This window comes from Mastomys coucha, unplaced genomic scaffold (genome assembly GCF_008632895.1).
Source record: "Mastomys coucha isolate ucsf_1 unplaced genomic scaffold, UCSF_Mcou_1 pScaffold4, whole genome shotgun sequence".
Lineage (NCBI taxonomy): Eukaryota > Metazoa > Chordata > Mammalia > Rodentia > Muridae > Mastomys > Mastomys coucha.
Genome location: NW_022196910.1, coordinates 43,590,100 through 43,604,364, shown reverse-complemented (window position 1 = coordinate 43,604,364; position 14,265 = coordinate 43,590,100). Strand labels below are relative to the sequence as shown.

Below are 14,265 nucleotides of genomic sequence, written 5' to 3'. Positions count from 1 at the left end.
AGCTGAATGATTTTTGCAAATTGTGAATGTTGAAATTCAACTTCAGCCATGAGTGGGAGGAACAAGGGCTTATGGGGAGCCAAAGACAGCAGCCCTTGTGTTTGCTCCTTCTTGCTGGTAAGCCAGCAGCCCTTGTGCCTTTCTTAGTCATATGACACAGATCTTTTTAAAAAATGATGTCACCACAGAGTACCTATATAAACCTTTTTGAAGGCACATAATGTTTTCAAAGTTAATTTGGAGGGCATAATGAAGTAAATTTGTTGGGTTTTGTATTAAAAGTATTAAATAAATACTCATGAAACCATTCCATGTTATATTAAGACAGACCCTTTTGAGTTTTGATCCTAGTCTGCAGTATCTCTTATGAGGGTTTAATCCTACATCCCAACATACATAAAATGGACAAACTATAGCTTTGTCTTCAGTTTTACTTCATACTAGGCTGAAAAGTTATATGTCTAATTGTTATTGTGATATCTCTAATATTGAATACTTGATTTGGTGTCCAAAAGTTTGGTCACTATGGCCTAAGCTTTCATATTAACTGTGGAAAATTTCATTTAATTTAATAGTGGAAACATCCATTATAGAGTCAGTTTGATACCAAGCACAGTATTGTTTAATCTTCAGTAGATAATGTATGTTGAGGGTTAAAAACTTCAGTGAGATTTCAGAATAGCTTGTGCTAGTTAGATTTGGGTCACAAAATGAGTAATTTCAGAGCATCTCCTTTTTGTGGTTACAGAGGTATTTGTTTTTGTTTTTAAATATACAGTTACATTTGCTTCTCTAGTGGTGATTGTGTGAAAACTTATATTCTTAAATTTTAAAACTTGAAGCCAGGTGGTGGCACAAACCTGTAACCCAGGTATTCAGGAGGCTAGGGTGGGTGGAATTAAGAGTTTGGAGCCAGCTTGGGTTATTTAGGGAGTTTCAAAGACAGACTAAACTACCCAGCAAGACCTTGTCTTAGAAAGAGTGGGGAGGGGCAGTAAGATGGCTCTGTGATACAGATGCTCACAAGCCAGGGGTCCTGAGCCAGGTTCTGAGAGGGGAGTAGAAAACGAGCTTCCCTGTGCACTGCTCTCTGCTTGCCCCTCTCCCAAGTAAGCGTCTACAGTGAAAACAAAACCAATTTGAAAGTCAGTTTGATTAAAATCAGTAATCCAGTTAGCTTTCAGATATTTATACACCAAAACCACTATCTAGTTTTAAAAGACTGTTAAATTATCTGCCATTTATGAAATGGGAGTTCTTGAGATTTGTATGTGTATTCAGCACTTTGTTTTCTTGAGATTCTAGTTAAGTTAAAATATAACTTTTCTTTTAAAAGAATTATCATTAAGGGATATTGGGAACTGCCTCATTTTAAACATGAACAAAATGTCAGAGTCTTTTCTTATTTTGGTGGTTTTTTACTTTATTGGAATGTTTTATTTAAATATACTCTAATCTTCAGTCTTTTGCATTAGAACTGTAATAATTTCACTTTTTTTTTTTTTTTTTTTTTTTTTTTTTTTTGGTTTTTGGTTTTTCGAGACAGGGTTTCTCTGTATAGCTCTGGATGTCCTGGAACTCACTCTGTAGATCAGGCTGGCCTCGAACTCAGAAATCTGCCTGCCTCTGCTTCCCAAGCGCTGGGATTAAAGGCGTGTGCCACCACTGCCTGGCTCACTTTTTATTTCTAAGTAAAATTTGCACAGAATTGTTATGAATACACATTTCTGAGTTACTGATTCTACATTCAGAAGTCTATACTGTGTACCTACCAGAGAGTAGGCAAAAGGGCACTGCTGTGTCCAGACTGTTTACTTAGAAGGGGAACGAGCCAGTATGTGTGTGTCTCTGTTGTCTCTTAGGTGGGCTTGTTTGAGTTATTCAGATAGAAAATATATTTTGACCAAAGAGGGGGAAAACCTTAAAAGACACATTTGTCTAGTGAGATGCCACAGGGGTAAAGGCTATTGCCAAGGAGACTAATGACCTTCCCAAGTTTGATTCCCAGAACACATGTGGTAGAAGTCCTATACCTTGTAGATTCTCCTCTGGCCCTTACACATGCACTCTGTGTGTGTGTGTGTGTGTGTGTGTGTGTGTGTCTGTCTGTCTGTCTGTCTGTCTGTCTGTCTACACACACAGTAAATGTCTATACTCACAGTAAATGTTTTTAAAAAGAGCACTATGAAGTAATTTAAATTCTCAATTTTGATATTCTTTTGTAGGAGTTCCATCTGGAATATGACAAATTAGAAGAGCGGCCTCACCTGCCATCCACCTTCAACTACAACCCTGCTCAGCAAGCCTTCTAAAAGACTTCCCTTTTCTTGGGGTATGGCTGTCTCAGCACAATACTCGACATAACTGCAGAACTGATGTGGCTCAGGCACCCTGGTTTTAATTCCTTGAGGATCTGGCAATTGGCTTACGTAAAGGGTCACCATTTGAGGTCCTGCCTTACCAATTATGTGCTGCCCAACAACTAAATTTGTAATTTGTTTTCTCTAGTTTGAGCAGGGTCTGAAGTTTTTCATTTATTTTCTTTTTGCCAGCAGACAGACTTGGGTCTATAAAGACAAGCAAGTACACTGACAGAAGTTACCATTTAGTTTCTTAAATGTAAAAAAAGAAAACCCACAAAAGACTCAACAAAATTAGACCACAAAATTTGCATTGTTCATTGTAGCACTATTGGTAATAAAAGAACAGATGTTTGTGCATTTTTATGTGAAGATCCTTCTCGTATTTCATTTGGAAAGATGAGCAAGGTCTGCTTCTTTGATTTTACTTCCCCTTCTGTTTCTGAAAGGCAGTTTCGCCAGGCTTACTGCAAGCATATGACTGTGTAGAGAGATTGCCACAGTCTCTGGTGGCTCCAGGGCTGTGTTGTCACTGAGCTTCATCTTTCCAGAATGAGCAAAACACTGTCCAGTCTTTGTTACGATTTTGTAATAAATGTGTACATTTTTTTTAAATTTTGGACATCACATGAATAAAGGTATGTATGTACGAATGTGTATATATTATATATATGACATCTATTTTGGAAAATGTTTGCCCTGCTGTACCTCATTTTTAGGAGGTGTGCATGGATGCAATATATGAAAATGGGACATTCTGGAACTGCTGGTCAGGGGACTTTGTCGCCCTGTGCACTAAAGGGCCAGATTTTCAGCAGCCAAGGACATCCATACCCAAGTGAATGTGATGGGGCTTCAAGACGTGAACTGAGACAATTCACTCTGGCTGTTTGAACAGCAGCGTTTCATAGGAAGAGAAAAAAAGATCAATCTTGTATTTTCTGACCACATAAAGGCTTCTTCTCTTTGTAATAAAGTAGAAAAGCTCTCCTCACTGCAGTGTTGACTTTGATTTGAAATTGTGACATTTCTTCTTCAACATGAAAAACAGAAAAACCCTCAGGTTTTACAGATACACTGAATGGTGTGACTAAATGTCAGTCATCGTCCACTTTGTCTCAGCTGTAAGCACATCTGTCACTGGGTCCACACTAGGCTCTGCACTTAGGAAGGTGCCCTCAGCTTAACCTAGGGGAGCATTGGGTAGTTGCATCTACATTGCAAGTTAGCACCCGACCAGAAAGTTTGTTCTGTGAGAAATTGATAAGGAATTTCGTGATAGAACTTTGAGACTTACTTAGTCTTGATGAACTTTACCTTCAGCCTGCTGACCTGGATGGTTCATATTTGCTTGTGACTGAATTCTTAAACTGTGTGGAGGCAAAACTGTGGCTTAAACTGCCAGGAGGACTAAAGATAGGGAACAGGCTATATGGGATATAAATTTTCAGTTTTTATTTTTAACCTGTTTTCCTAGTTGAGTGAACACTTACTGACATTGCCTAAGTAATATTTGAAAAGTAACATTTATGAAATGCTGTGTTTATATATCAGGAATATACAGGAGCTTTGAACTTAAAGTTCACCCCTAAGTATTTAGAGATAGCCGAAACTGATTTTTTTAAAAAAATACCATGATTGTTAAAAAATATTGCAGAATTTACAATACCACCTCAGTAGTAAAGACGACACTTTAATTACAGTTTTAACTATTGTGATGAAACCACAACAGACACTGTGCTGTTTAAGATACGCCTCAGCCAAATCGTTGATGCCACGTTCCTTCAAATAGTGCTGAGCTATATCTTAAGGAGCATGCGCTGTCTGTTGTAGGTTTTGACACTTACGATAAACTTTATAAAATAAGACTTTCCCTACGGAACCACCAGCAGTTGGTGGGCAGGAGAAGACAGTGGAAGGGGGTCTCTAGTGGCTGATACAGCAGCTAAAGCACGGTCTTGGAACTGACAAACACGTCAAGGGAGCTCACATCGTGTTTGTCGTGTTGGGTCTAACTCTTAGCAGCCATAGGCAAGAAATTTAAGCAGACACTTCAGTTTTCCAAGTTCTTTTTATTTCAGAGTCATTGAGATTAAGGAAAGTTCCCTGTTAAGTGGGTTTTGTTTTGTTTTTATAATTTGGTGATGTCAGAGGTCAACTTGACTTCAAATATAAATTTAAAATGTACATTTGAAGTTCTACATACAAAGAAATTGGCCGAAACTATATATACATTTCCCATTCCCCCTTATTTATTTTTTGTTCATTTTTGTGGCTGTGTAGTTTATCTCCCCTAGTGAAGCAGATGGGTCCGCTCTGGCCACAACTGTCACTGAACTGTCACTGGTCTTGTTGGAGAGAAGCTAATATCCTGCAGAAAGCAGTCAGTCCTGTCACTGCTTAAATGCAAAGATCTGTACTGAAGGTGCACTGTAACATGGTAAAACTCTTTTCTGGAGGTTTTTTTGCTGAAATTTTCCTTCAGGGTAACCTTACTTAAGAACTGGAAGTATCTTACACTGTCTACAAAAGCCAACTGCTTATCCATAGGTATTTTATTAATACTTGTTGATGAATTGGGATTTTTTTATCACTTCAGTTTGAAAATGTACAGATTAAATCATCTAGGCATTGAAATAATTCTTTGCTCTAATTTCATTTTCATGAAAATTTTGAACATGAGCTTTCAAAACCCAACTTTTTGCTGTGAAAAAGTTGATACTCTTGAATCCTTTCATTCCCAAACAGGTCTTCTCATGTCTTAGGCCTTGCCATAAAACATGAGGCACCTGAGCGTGACCCTGCAGGACTCACTTCATTTACATTTGCATTCATAGCTTCATTTCTGCACAAAGTTTCTACAAATACATATACACGCACATGTGAAAACAGAAGAGTGTGAATGTTCTCAGCTGTGATTTGTCTATGAAGTTTCTAAAGACTTAGAAATCTACTAACTAGATAATCTTTAAGATCTGGGGCTATAATGGCTCATTGATAAGAGTGTTTGCCCTGCCATATGTGAAGCTCTAAGCTAAAATCCATGGTACTGCATACACTAAAATTAAAAACTGAGAAGGTAAATATATTGACTAAGACAAGACAGACATTGAGATACATTTACTTTCAAAAACGTAAATTCTAATGGCATGTCACCATGTTCCCCTTGCCAATGGTATCCAACAGTGACTTGGATCATACCGTGAACAGATTTGGGAGATGAAGAACATTGAAAGAAGAAACCAACAACCCTGTAGTTTATCAGGTTGAATCAAGTGGTATTCATTAGTTTTCAGCTTGGATGGTAAAATGAAAAAAAACCAACAACACATGGCTTAAGAATGGTTTGTACGTAGATCAAAATGATTCTATTTCTACTGCTGAAGTAAAAAACTATGTGGTACTCGGGACACACTAAGAATCACTGTTTTGAAGGTTACAGAGCAGAAATGTTATGTCCAGTTTAAATGCTCTTTTGGATGCTTGTTCCGTGTCCCTGCCTTCTGGCTGCCAAGTAACATACTAGTTTTACATACGTTATTGTTTTGTATTATGGGGTGGATTTTAGTATCTCCTATTTTATAGAAGTCTTCAGATGTCATCACTGCAAGAGGAAGTAAGAACAGGTGACACTGTAGAGAAAAGGGTTCGGAAACAGTATTTCCCTTGAAGTACCAAATTCCATTTCTGTCCATGTTCATGTGTGTAGCAAAAAAGAGCTAAGAAGGACCAAGAAAGTAAAGGTTGTCAATGTGATGGGAGGACACACAGTAACTGCTCTTTGTTTTGGGGGGGGGGGAGCTTAAGCATGGCGCCTCAATAAAGCTCCATAAGTAAGCACTCTATACCTGTGAGCTACGTTCCCAGACCAGTGATTCGGGGCCTCAGATTACATGCTTTTGAAGGCATTACTTTTGATTTCATCAAACAGTGGAAGGGGGACTGGTTGGACAGTTTCTGTGTATGAGGTTATGAGGTAAGGCACTGGACTGAGTGTTAATTTCCTGTGGCTAACTGAAAACATGTAACAAGGAAGTGGGATAGCTAGTGTTTTTCTGCACATCAACCAGAAACTCTCCAGGTCACATTAGAAAGTTGCAGGTGAAGACAGCCCATTACAAAGTACATCTTATTTGTAAACAATTACAAACACAAACCATGTGTGTTAGAGTTGGTAAAACATGGAACCTTAACTAAAAGCCAGAGAACAAGGGGAAATGTCACAGCTATCTTCAAATACAGGAACTTCAAAAGAAGGCTAAGTCCTCTACTCAAGAAATGGAAGGTGAGTGAGAGGATATCATCCTGCATCAATAGACTGGCCCACAGTGCTGGCTGTTTGATGGAGTTTTGCCTCAGTTGAAGTGGTCAGACAGAAACTGGAGGATTATCAAAGCCACCATTGCCTGGACGAACATTTTTGTAGTAAAAGGATGGCTTTAGTCCTTCCAGGGAACCTTAATCAAAAGTTGGGGACTGTAGTCAGGATCGTAATTGAAAAGTGCATCCTTAAAGAATATGCTGTTTTCTGAATGGGGACATTTAAACTACTTGGGGGTAAGTCTGATTGCAAATTTAATTTAGTTTGTTAGTTTCCTTTTCCTCCCTCTCCTCCCTCTAGTTGACAGGAGCAGGCATGTGAAATGATGGGCAACAAATATTAAAAGTATTCATTAGATTATATGTTAATTTTTTAGTTGCATATTTGAAGAAAGGAGGAGCCAGTTCATGCTGCTTTGAAGTAAATATTTAGGCTGAAATGTAATATGACATGCATGTTCAATCTCCCATTTTCTACAATAGAGATCACATGAATTAGGTTGAGCAATATTTCTTTTTTTTTTTTTTTAAGATTTATTTTATTTATTTTATGTATATGAGTACACTATAGCTGTACAGATGGCCGTGAGCTACAATGTGTGTGACTGCTGAGAACTGAACTCAGGACCTCTGCTGGCCTGCTTGCTCTGGCCCACTCTGGCATAATTCACTGTAGCTGTCCTCAGACGCACCAGAAGAGGGTGTCAGATCTCATTACGGGTGGTTGTGAGCCACCATGTGGTTGCTGGGATCCGAACTCAGGACCTTCGGAAGAACAGTCAGTGCTCTTACCCGCTGAGCCATCTCACCAGCCCGCAATATTTCTTTATTTTAAAAGATTGATGGGCTGGAGAGATTGCTCAGAGGGTAAGAGCACTGACTGCTGCTCCTCCGGAGTTCCTGAGTTCAATTCCCAGCAACCACATGGTGGCTCTCAGCCATTTGTAATGGGATCCCATGCCCTCTTCTGGTGTGTCTGAAGACAGCTGCAGTGTACTCATATACATAAATAACTTTTATTTTAAAAAAATTTATCTTTAGTTTGACTTACTTATAGATGCCTGTTTGAATTGAGATTACTATAGGGATTTACCACAAGCAATGGAGTTCTGAAGTGATAAACCTGGGGACCACGTAGAGACTTATCTGTCCATGGGAGAAGCAAGGAAGCTACTGCAGATCACAGATGATATTCTTGCCACCTGTCCACGTTATTCTTGGTTTAATGTATAAATACTAACTAGATTAAGGTCCTGGTGAATTCTCACCAAGTTAACATTAGAGTAAGGTTATATGCCAGAGGTGCTCACTTGTATTCCCTGTATCGCCCAGTGTCCTCACGGAGAGACCAGGTCTTTACAATACTAGTCATCAGCTGGTCAGGAAGAAAGGGAACTGGTTTCCAAGCATAAAATGCAAAATGTTTACCTCTACTATGTCTGAAGAATATTTTTGCGAGATTTGCTTTTATGCATAAAAACTACTAGAAGCAATTGTATACATTATCAATGTATTAAGTGAAAGTTAAAAATCTAGTAATTCAGGTTTGGCATTTTCTTAATGCTGTAAGCCTGTAAGAATTCAGTATTCATGGACCACAAAATGCCAATAACTTCTGTGTGTGTGTGTGTCTGTGTGTATCATAAAATATTCTGCCACTCATTCACATTGGAATTATAAAATTTACATAATGCACTATGTTGCCAATCCAGGTTCTTTCGTAAATAGTACACAAGCATTGGCTGAAAGGGCGATTTTGCTTTCATTGTTTTTCATGTCCAGGGCATTAGGCACCTGCTTTACTTTAGCTATCTTCTTAGCTCGGTAAGAATCAGCACTGACTCCTGTAAGCAGCATTTAGGGTACCAGCTGAGAAAAACAGTCCTAAATTTCTAGGCTTATGTGTATAAGTGTTGTGTCTACATATTCAGTGACCTAAGAGTCCAGAAGAATGTTGGATTATGGATAATTGTGAGCCACACTGTGTGTTGGGAGCCAAGTCTAGGTCCTCCCCAAGTGCTCTTTACCACTGAGCCAACTCTCCAGCCCCAGGAAATGGCCTCCTAATTTGCATAGACAGTTTGGGAGTTTGAATTTATATTTGACCTAAAGGACATCTTGGCCACATAATATTTGTCTTAATTTATAATAATGGACTTTTTCCAAGAAAAAGTTGTTCCTACTGCACCCTGGAAATAATTTTGATAGTGCTTGAGTTCTTCAAACATTATGGAAGACATGCCTTTAATTCAGGGTTATAGAATTTCCACAGGTGGCTGAGTTGGTTTAACATTTTTAATCTCTGGCCTCTAGATACTTATAAAGAAAAACTTAGGTAAAACCTTCAAAATTACACACTTCAATAAGAAGACATATGAAGGAATGACATAAATAGTTTCATCTCCTTATGTATAAAAATAAAGATTTGGGGCAGCCACAGTGTTTCAAAGCTACCTTTAAATCTGTTACATACTGAACATTTATTTTAAGATGTAGTTTTAATTACCATATGTAGCGATGCATTCATTTGGTCTGGGTTTTCAGTTGTTAAATATTTCCTCCTCCTAAGAGAAACATCGCTGGCATGTCTGAACAATTAATATTCCTCATATATGCTATTACATAAAACATACCTTTGTTTAAATGCCATTTATGTTACTATGCTTAAGAAATATTTCTACATTTACATTATCTAAAGCTTTGGGTTATTCTTGGTTCACTCTAAATGTAGATCTAAAATTTGAATATTAAATTAGTCGACTTGCAAATCCTATTCAGGATAGGAATTGTCTACTGAAGATGAGCTAATCATCGCCCTGGCTTCTCTACATTTACAGTGACAACCCTGCACAAGGTCCGTTATCCCTGACGTGTCTGTAAATTACGTGCTGTGGGTAGGGAAGGTGTGGACTCTTGTTTCATAGAGCATTAAAGTGGGATTTCCTTTCCAATTTTGTATCATCCTTTTTTTTTAGAATTTAAGGTAAGGGTATAAAACGTGAGTGTTCTAAATCCCACCAAAAGAAACCAAAGTAGCAGGAAAATGCACCAGAAGAAAAGGCCTAAAGTAACAAAATGGCTGCACATCTTAATAGGAATCAATTATTTCTAAGACTTTATTCTTGTCTTTACCCTAAATAAAGCCAGATGATAAAACAAGCGCCATAATGTTATTGCAAGGCACGAATACTAAGTTATGATAAAGTTCTACTTTTTCAAATGGTCCAAGACAGTGGTGGGTAGATGGTAGGAGTCAATGTATTTTCTATCTTTGGATGTGTTAAGACAAAGGCAAGAAATCAAACTAGAAAATTAATTTCTTTCCCACATAAATTGGATAGGAATTCCTTCTACTATGGAGTAATTTAGTGACTTCTGTCAATTCCTGTTTATCTTCTGTGTATGTGTGTGTGTTTACTTTGTAGCTTGAATCTACCCTAAATATTAAATATCTCTGTCTCAAAATACTCCTTTGATCTGGAACATGTCTCAACAACAAAAATGTTAAGCAGGAATATGATTCAGAATAAATGGGAGCTAGATTAAACCATGAACTCTGATATTCCTCTACTGCTTATCCCCTTCATAGGTTTCCTAGTGCAGATGCTGAACAACCCTTGGATAGAATGTATTTGAAGTTCATTTTTAATATATCATCTTGGAAATGCTCATCTCTGAATTTGTCCCTCATGAGATTAATTTAGGACATTTGTGAGTAAACCCAATTTGTAGAGCTATTCAGTAAATATGTACCCATGCCCCCTAGGATACCACCACACTCCTGTTAGCCACTGTGGAGCGATATTCTCTGTATTTGAGGATTATTTTAGAATAATCTTGACTAGGTGTTTATTACATAGCAATACAAGTTTTTGGTTTTCTTTTTTATAATTTTGGAGCAACAAAGTTTATGCTTTAATCCTAGAATGTTAAAAAATAACTCTAGCCCAACCCTTTCCTTTGAAATTATTCTTGATTATATCAGATGAATTACTGCTAAAACTGGGGACGAAGCTAATACTCCTTTTTCTACATAAATGTTTCTCCTATAAAAATTCAGTAACCATGAAAAATAGTAAGAATTTAGAGACTCTTAACACTTTTTTTTTTGTTTTTTGTTTTTTGTTTGTTTTTTTTTAAGCATTAATATCTATGCAATGATGGGGGAGGAGTGTGCCGTCACGAATTAGCTGAAGCTGTTGCCCATTGATGGCTGTTGGGTAAGGGAGACTGTCAATTTGGTTCAGGGGTTCAGACTTCAACTGGCTGTTCATGCGCCAGTGGATGGCCTGAGTATATGCAGCAAGATTAAGTGGACTCAGTGAGTTTAAAAAGTACATCAGGTTGGGAAGGAAAGGGTTTGCGGGGTATGGCAAGGTTAGAGGGAGGGGTGGGTTTGATCAAAACATATATGCATATATGAAATTCTCAATTTTTAATTTAAAAATTAACCCAAGCTTATTACATTGTCTGCATTTGGGATTTTGCTTATCTGTGCCTTTCCTGTGTACAAATGAATGTTAAACTTTTAAAAATAAATCACTTTTAAAGTATTTGCCTTTTCGATGAAATGCCAACTCTTAGGGGGCTTCTTGGTTAATTTTGTACTAATATTTTCTAAGTATCTAGAAGTAATAGCGTTCTCAGTAGTAGTATGCTTAGTGAAATAGGTAATATTTATGGCTGGAAATTTATTTCAAATTTAAAGCCTAAGGAGATAAACATTTAACAATGGAGTGCTACAAAAAAGGTAGTAAAACTGAAAACATCTTAAAAGTTAATCTTTGTATTTTAAGTATATGGATGTTTTGCTTGCATGTATCACAAACATACAGTTCTTGCAGAGTCCAGAAGAGGGTGTTGAATCCCCTGGAACTGGAAAGTGCTGAGAATCAAACTCTGATCCCCTGGAAGAATGACCAGTGTGTTTAACCACTGAACCATCTCTCCTGTCCCCTGCAACCCTTATTTTAAAATTTTATTATTTTTAATAACATGTATGTGTGGGTCTGTTTGTCAATATACAAGAGCTGGTGCCCATAGAGGATGTAAGTGTCAGATTTCTGGAGCTGAGGTTGCAGGTGGTTGTGCACTGCCTACATGGATGCTGGGTGTAGAACTCAGGTTCTCAAAAGAACAGTATCTTCCCTTAACTGCTGAGTCATCTCTTGTCTTAGTTAGGTTTTACTGCTGTGAACAGACACCATGACCAAGGCAACTCTCATAAGCACGACATTTAATTGGGGCTGGCTTACAGGTTCAGAGGTTCAGTCCATTATCATCAAGGTGGGTGCATGGCAGCATCCAGGCAGGCGTGGTGCAGGAGGAGCTAAGGGTTCCTACATCTTTATCTGAAGGCTGCCAGAAGACTGGTTCCCATGTGGTTAGAAGAAGGCTCTCATTTCCCAACCCCATACCTATTCCAAGGCCACACTTCCTAATAGTGCCACTCCCTGGGCCAAGCATATATAAACCATCACATCTCTCCAGTCCCCAAATTAAATATTTTAAAGTTAAGATTAAATAAAGAGAAACTCAACTTTCTAGTTATACCTGAATTGGGAAAATAGTATTTCTATATGCTTTTATTGGATCACTAGTTTCTTATAGTTAGTTGCAAATGTTTAAAACTTCTCCAAAATGTGCATTTTAATGAAAAGGGTATTAAAATATGGCTTTTGTAGTCTCTGTGTTAGTTATACAAGTGTTTACTAAGTTTGCTATAGATAGACTCTACAATGTGCTGATTCTGGAAATAACAAACAGGAACAACATGCTCTGTTTCTGTAGTATTAAAGTCCTGCATGCATGTGAGATTGGATGCTGCACTTCTAACATAAGCCACAGAAGTTTTCATAGAGTGTTGATCACTAAAGCAAACCTTGAGGGGCAAAGCTTTAATGTTCTTTGGGAAGGCTTTGCTTTTCTTCTAAGTGAAAGCTCACTGTGGCTTGCTCTGGCTGTCATGGGAGAACTGTGGAGAAAGCAGTATTCCGTGAGGGAGTCTGGTGCTGAACAGTGTGCCCTCTGTGGATGGCATGCCATTCATAGGAGGGACTCGCTTCCTTTCCTGTGCTGTCCCTGCCCTCCTGGGAACAGAAGGTGCCAAACTGCCCGTGGCCTTGCCGAGGTGGTCCCCAAGGTTCTTACTGCTTTTCTGACTTAAAGTCAAGAATGAGCTGTTTTCCGATACAAGTACATCCAGCCTGCAGTGGGAATGTTACAAGGCAGCCCTACAATAGTAGAAGAAACTAACACGTATTTCTGGTGCACCCTTCAAAATAAAAATAGTTGATTTAATCTGTGAAACCTTCAGATATGTTTCACTTAAGACAGAAGACAAGCCAACTTAGATAAGGGGGGAAAAAACCAAAAACCAAAACAAAACCCGAACTGTTTGAATAACACAAAGATGGAAAGAGAACAACAGCCTCGGCTGTCCCTGTGAGAATAGCTATGAAGAAAGTAACCGAACTAGCATTTGCATTAAGACAGAACTTCCTGACCTGGTGTCCTGGATCTTATGCAGTTTTTAACTATTTATTTTAGTTGTTTCATTCACAACTTAAAGCGCTCTAGAGGCACTGATATGTGAAGTCTGAAAGGTAAGAATGTTAAGTTACCCTTAGGGCTTTCTGCATGTTGCATGAATTACTTTATTTAGTCCCCCAGTCTTAGCAGTCCTGTCCTGAGTTTATTCACCCACCCCTCAACCCCATCTCCGATCCTAAAAGAGGTTGCCTTTTTGAAATGAGGACTGGCATCTGGAATTTGTCGAAGGAAAACGCTCAGCGAAGATTTGCGATTTCAGATTAAGACGCTTCAACTATTGAGCTCGTTCTTCTTTATAGCCAACGTGTGCCTTTATGCCAACAGGGGGAAAATCTCAGGCAGAAATAAAAAGGTAAAATACAGTGTCTGCTCTAAAACTTAGGAAACACTGAGACATAACATCTTTGTGATTTTAAAGTTTTCCAAAAACCCTCAGCCCTTTTGTTCATTTACGAAAAACAGACACTAAAAGTCTCCTTTCCCAATGCTTGGAAATGCATGTCAGCTTAACCTGTCAGAACTCTGTCGAAAGGTCTTCAGTCTGGTAGAGCGGGCTTAACATTTCCATGATTCAGCAATTGTTATTCATCAGGAACCTGAGTTCATTCATCTGGGACTTGTAAGACAAGGAAAGGAGGGTTAAAAAAGCAAACAAACAAACAAAAACTTTATTCTTCCAAACGTAGCTCGAAACAGTTCTCAAGTTTGATTTTACAACTTAAAAAAGAAAATGTAGGTTAAAAAAAAAAGGCAGTTTTAAACTTACAAAAGGAAAGTCAGAGAATAGAGGCTGAAGGTGTCCATCAACAGGATGGATATATGAAAGAAGCAAGGAAGAAGCAGAAAGGCGAGGGACTAACAGCAGAACTCTAGAAACTGTACCAGTTCCAAAGTGTGTGCCAGCCGCGGTCGCCTGGCACAGAGCTCCAGAAAATGCTCACCTGCAAATCTCGGGGCGGGCTAAGGGGGGCAAGATTCCTCTAGAGGCCAACAGAGTGCTCTCCACAGCCCGAAGCCTCGCCTTTCAGGTTGC

The 14,265-nt window shown here is 38.5% G+C and overlaps 1 protein-coding gene across 13 annotated transcripts in view; it reads left to right on the top strand.

Annotated features, from left to right (window-relative positions):
• Cnot2 (CCR4-NOT transcription complex subunit 2) overlaps positions 1 to 3,354 on the top strand; it is a 91,824-nt gene extending 88,470 nt beyond the window's left edge. For all 13 annotated transcript variants that reach the window (XM_031349845.1, XM_031349834.1, XM_031349844.1 and 10 more), the window contains one exon: positions 2,226 to 3,354. In XM_031349845.1, the coding sequence (XP_031205705.1) occupies positions 2,226 to 2,312 (87 nt within the window). In that variant the 3' untranslated portion in view covers positions 2,313 to 3,354. The remainder of the gene's footprint in view (positions 1 to 2,225) is intronic.
• Positions 3,355 to 14,265: the final 10,911 nt, after the last annotated feature.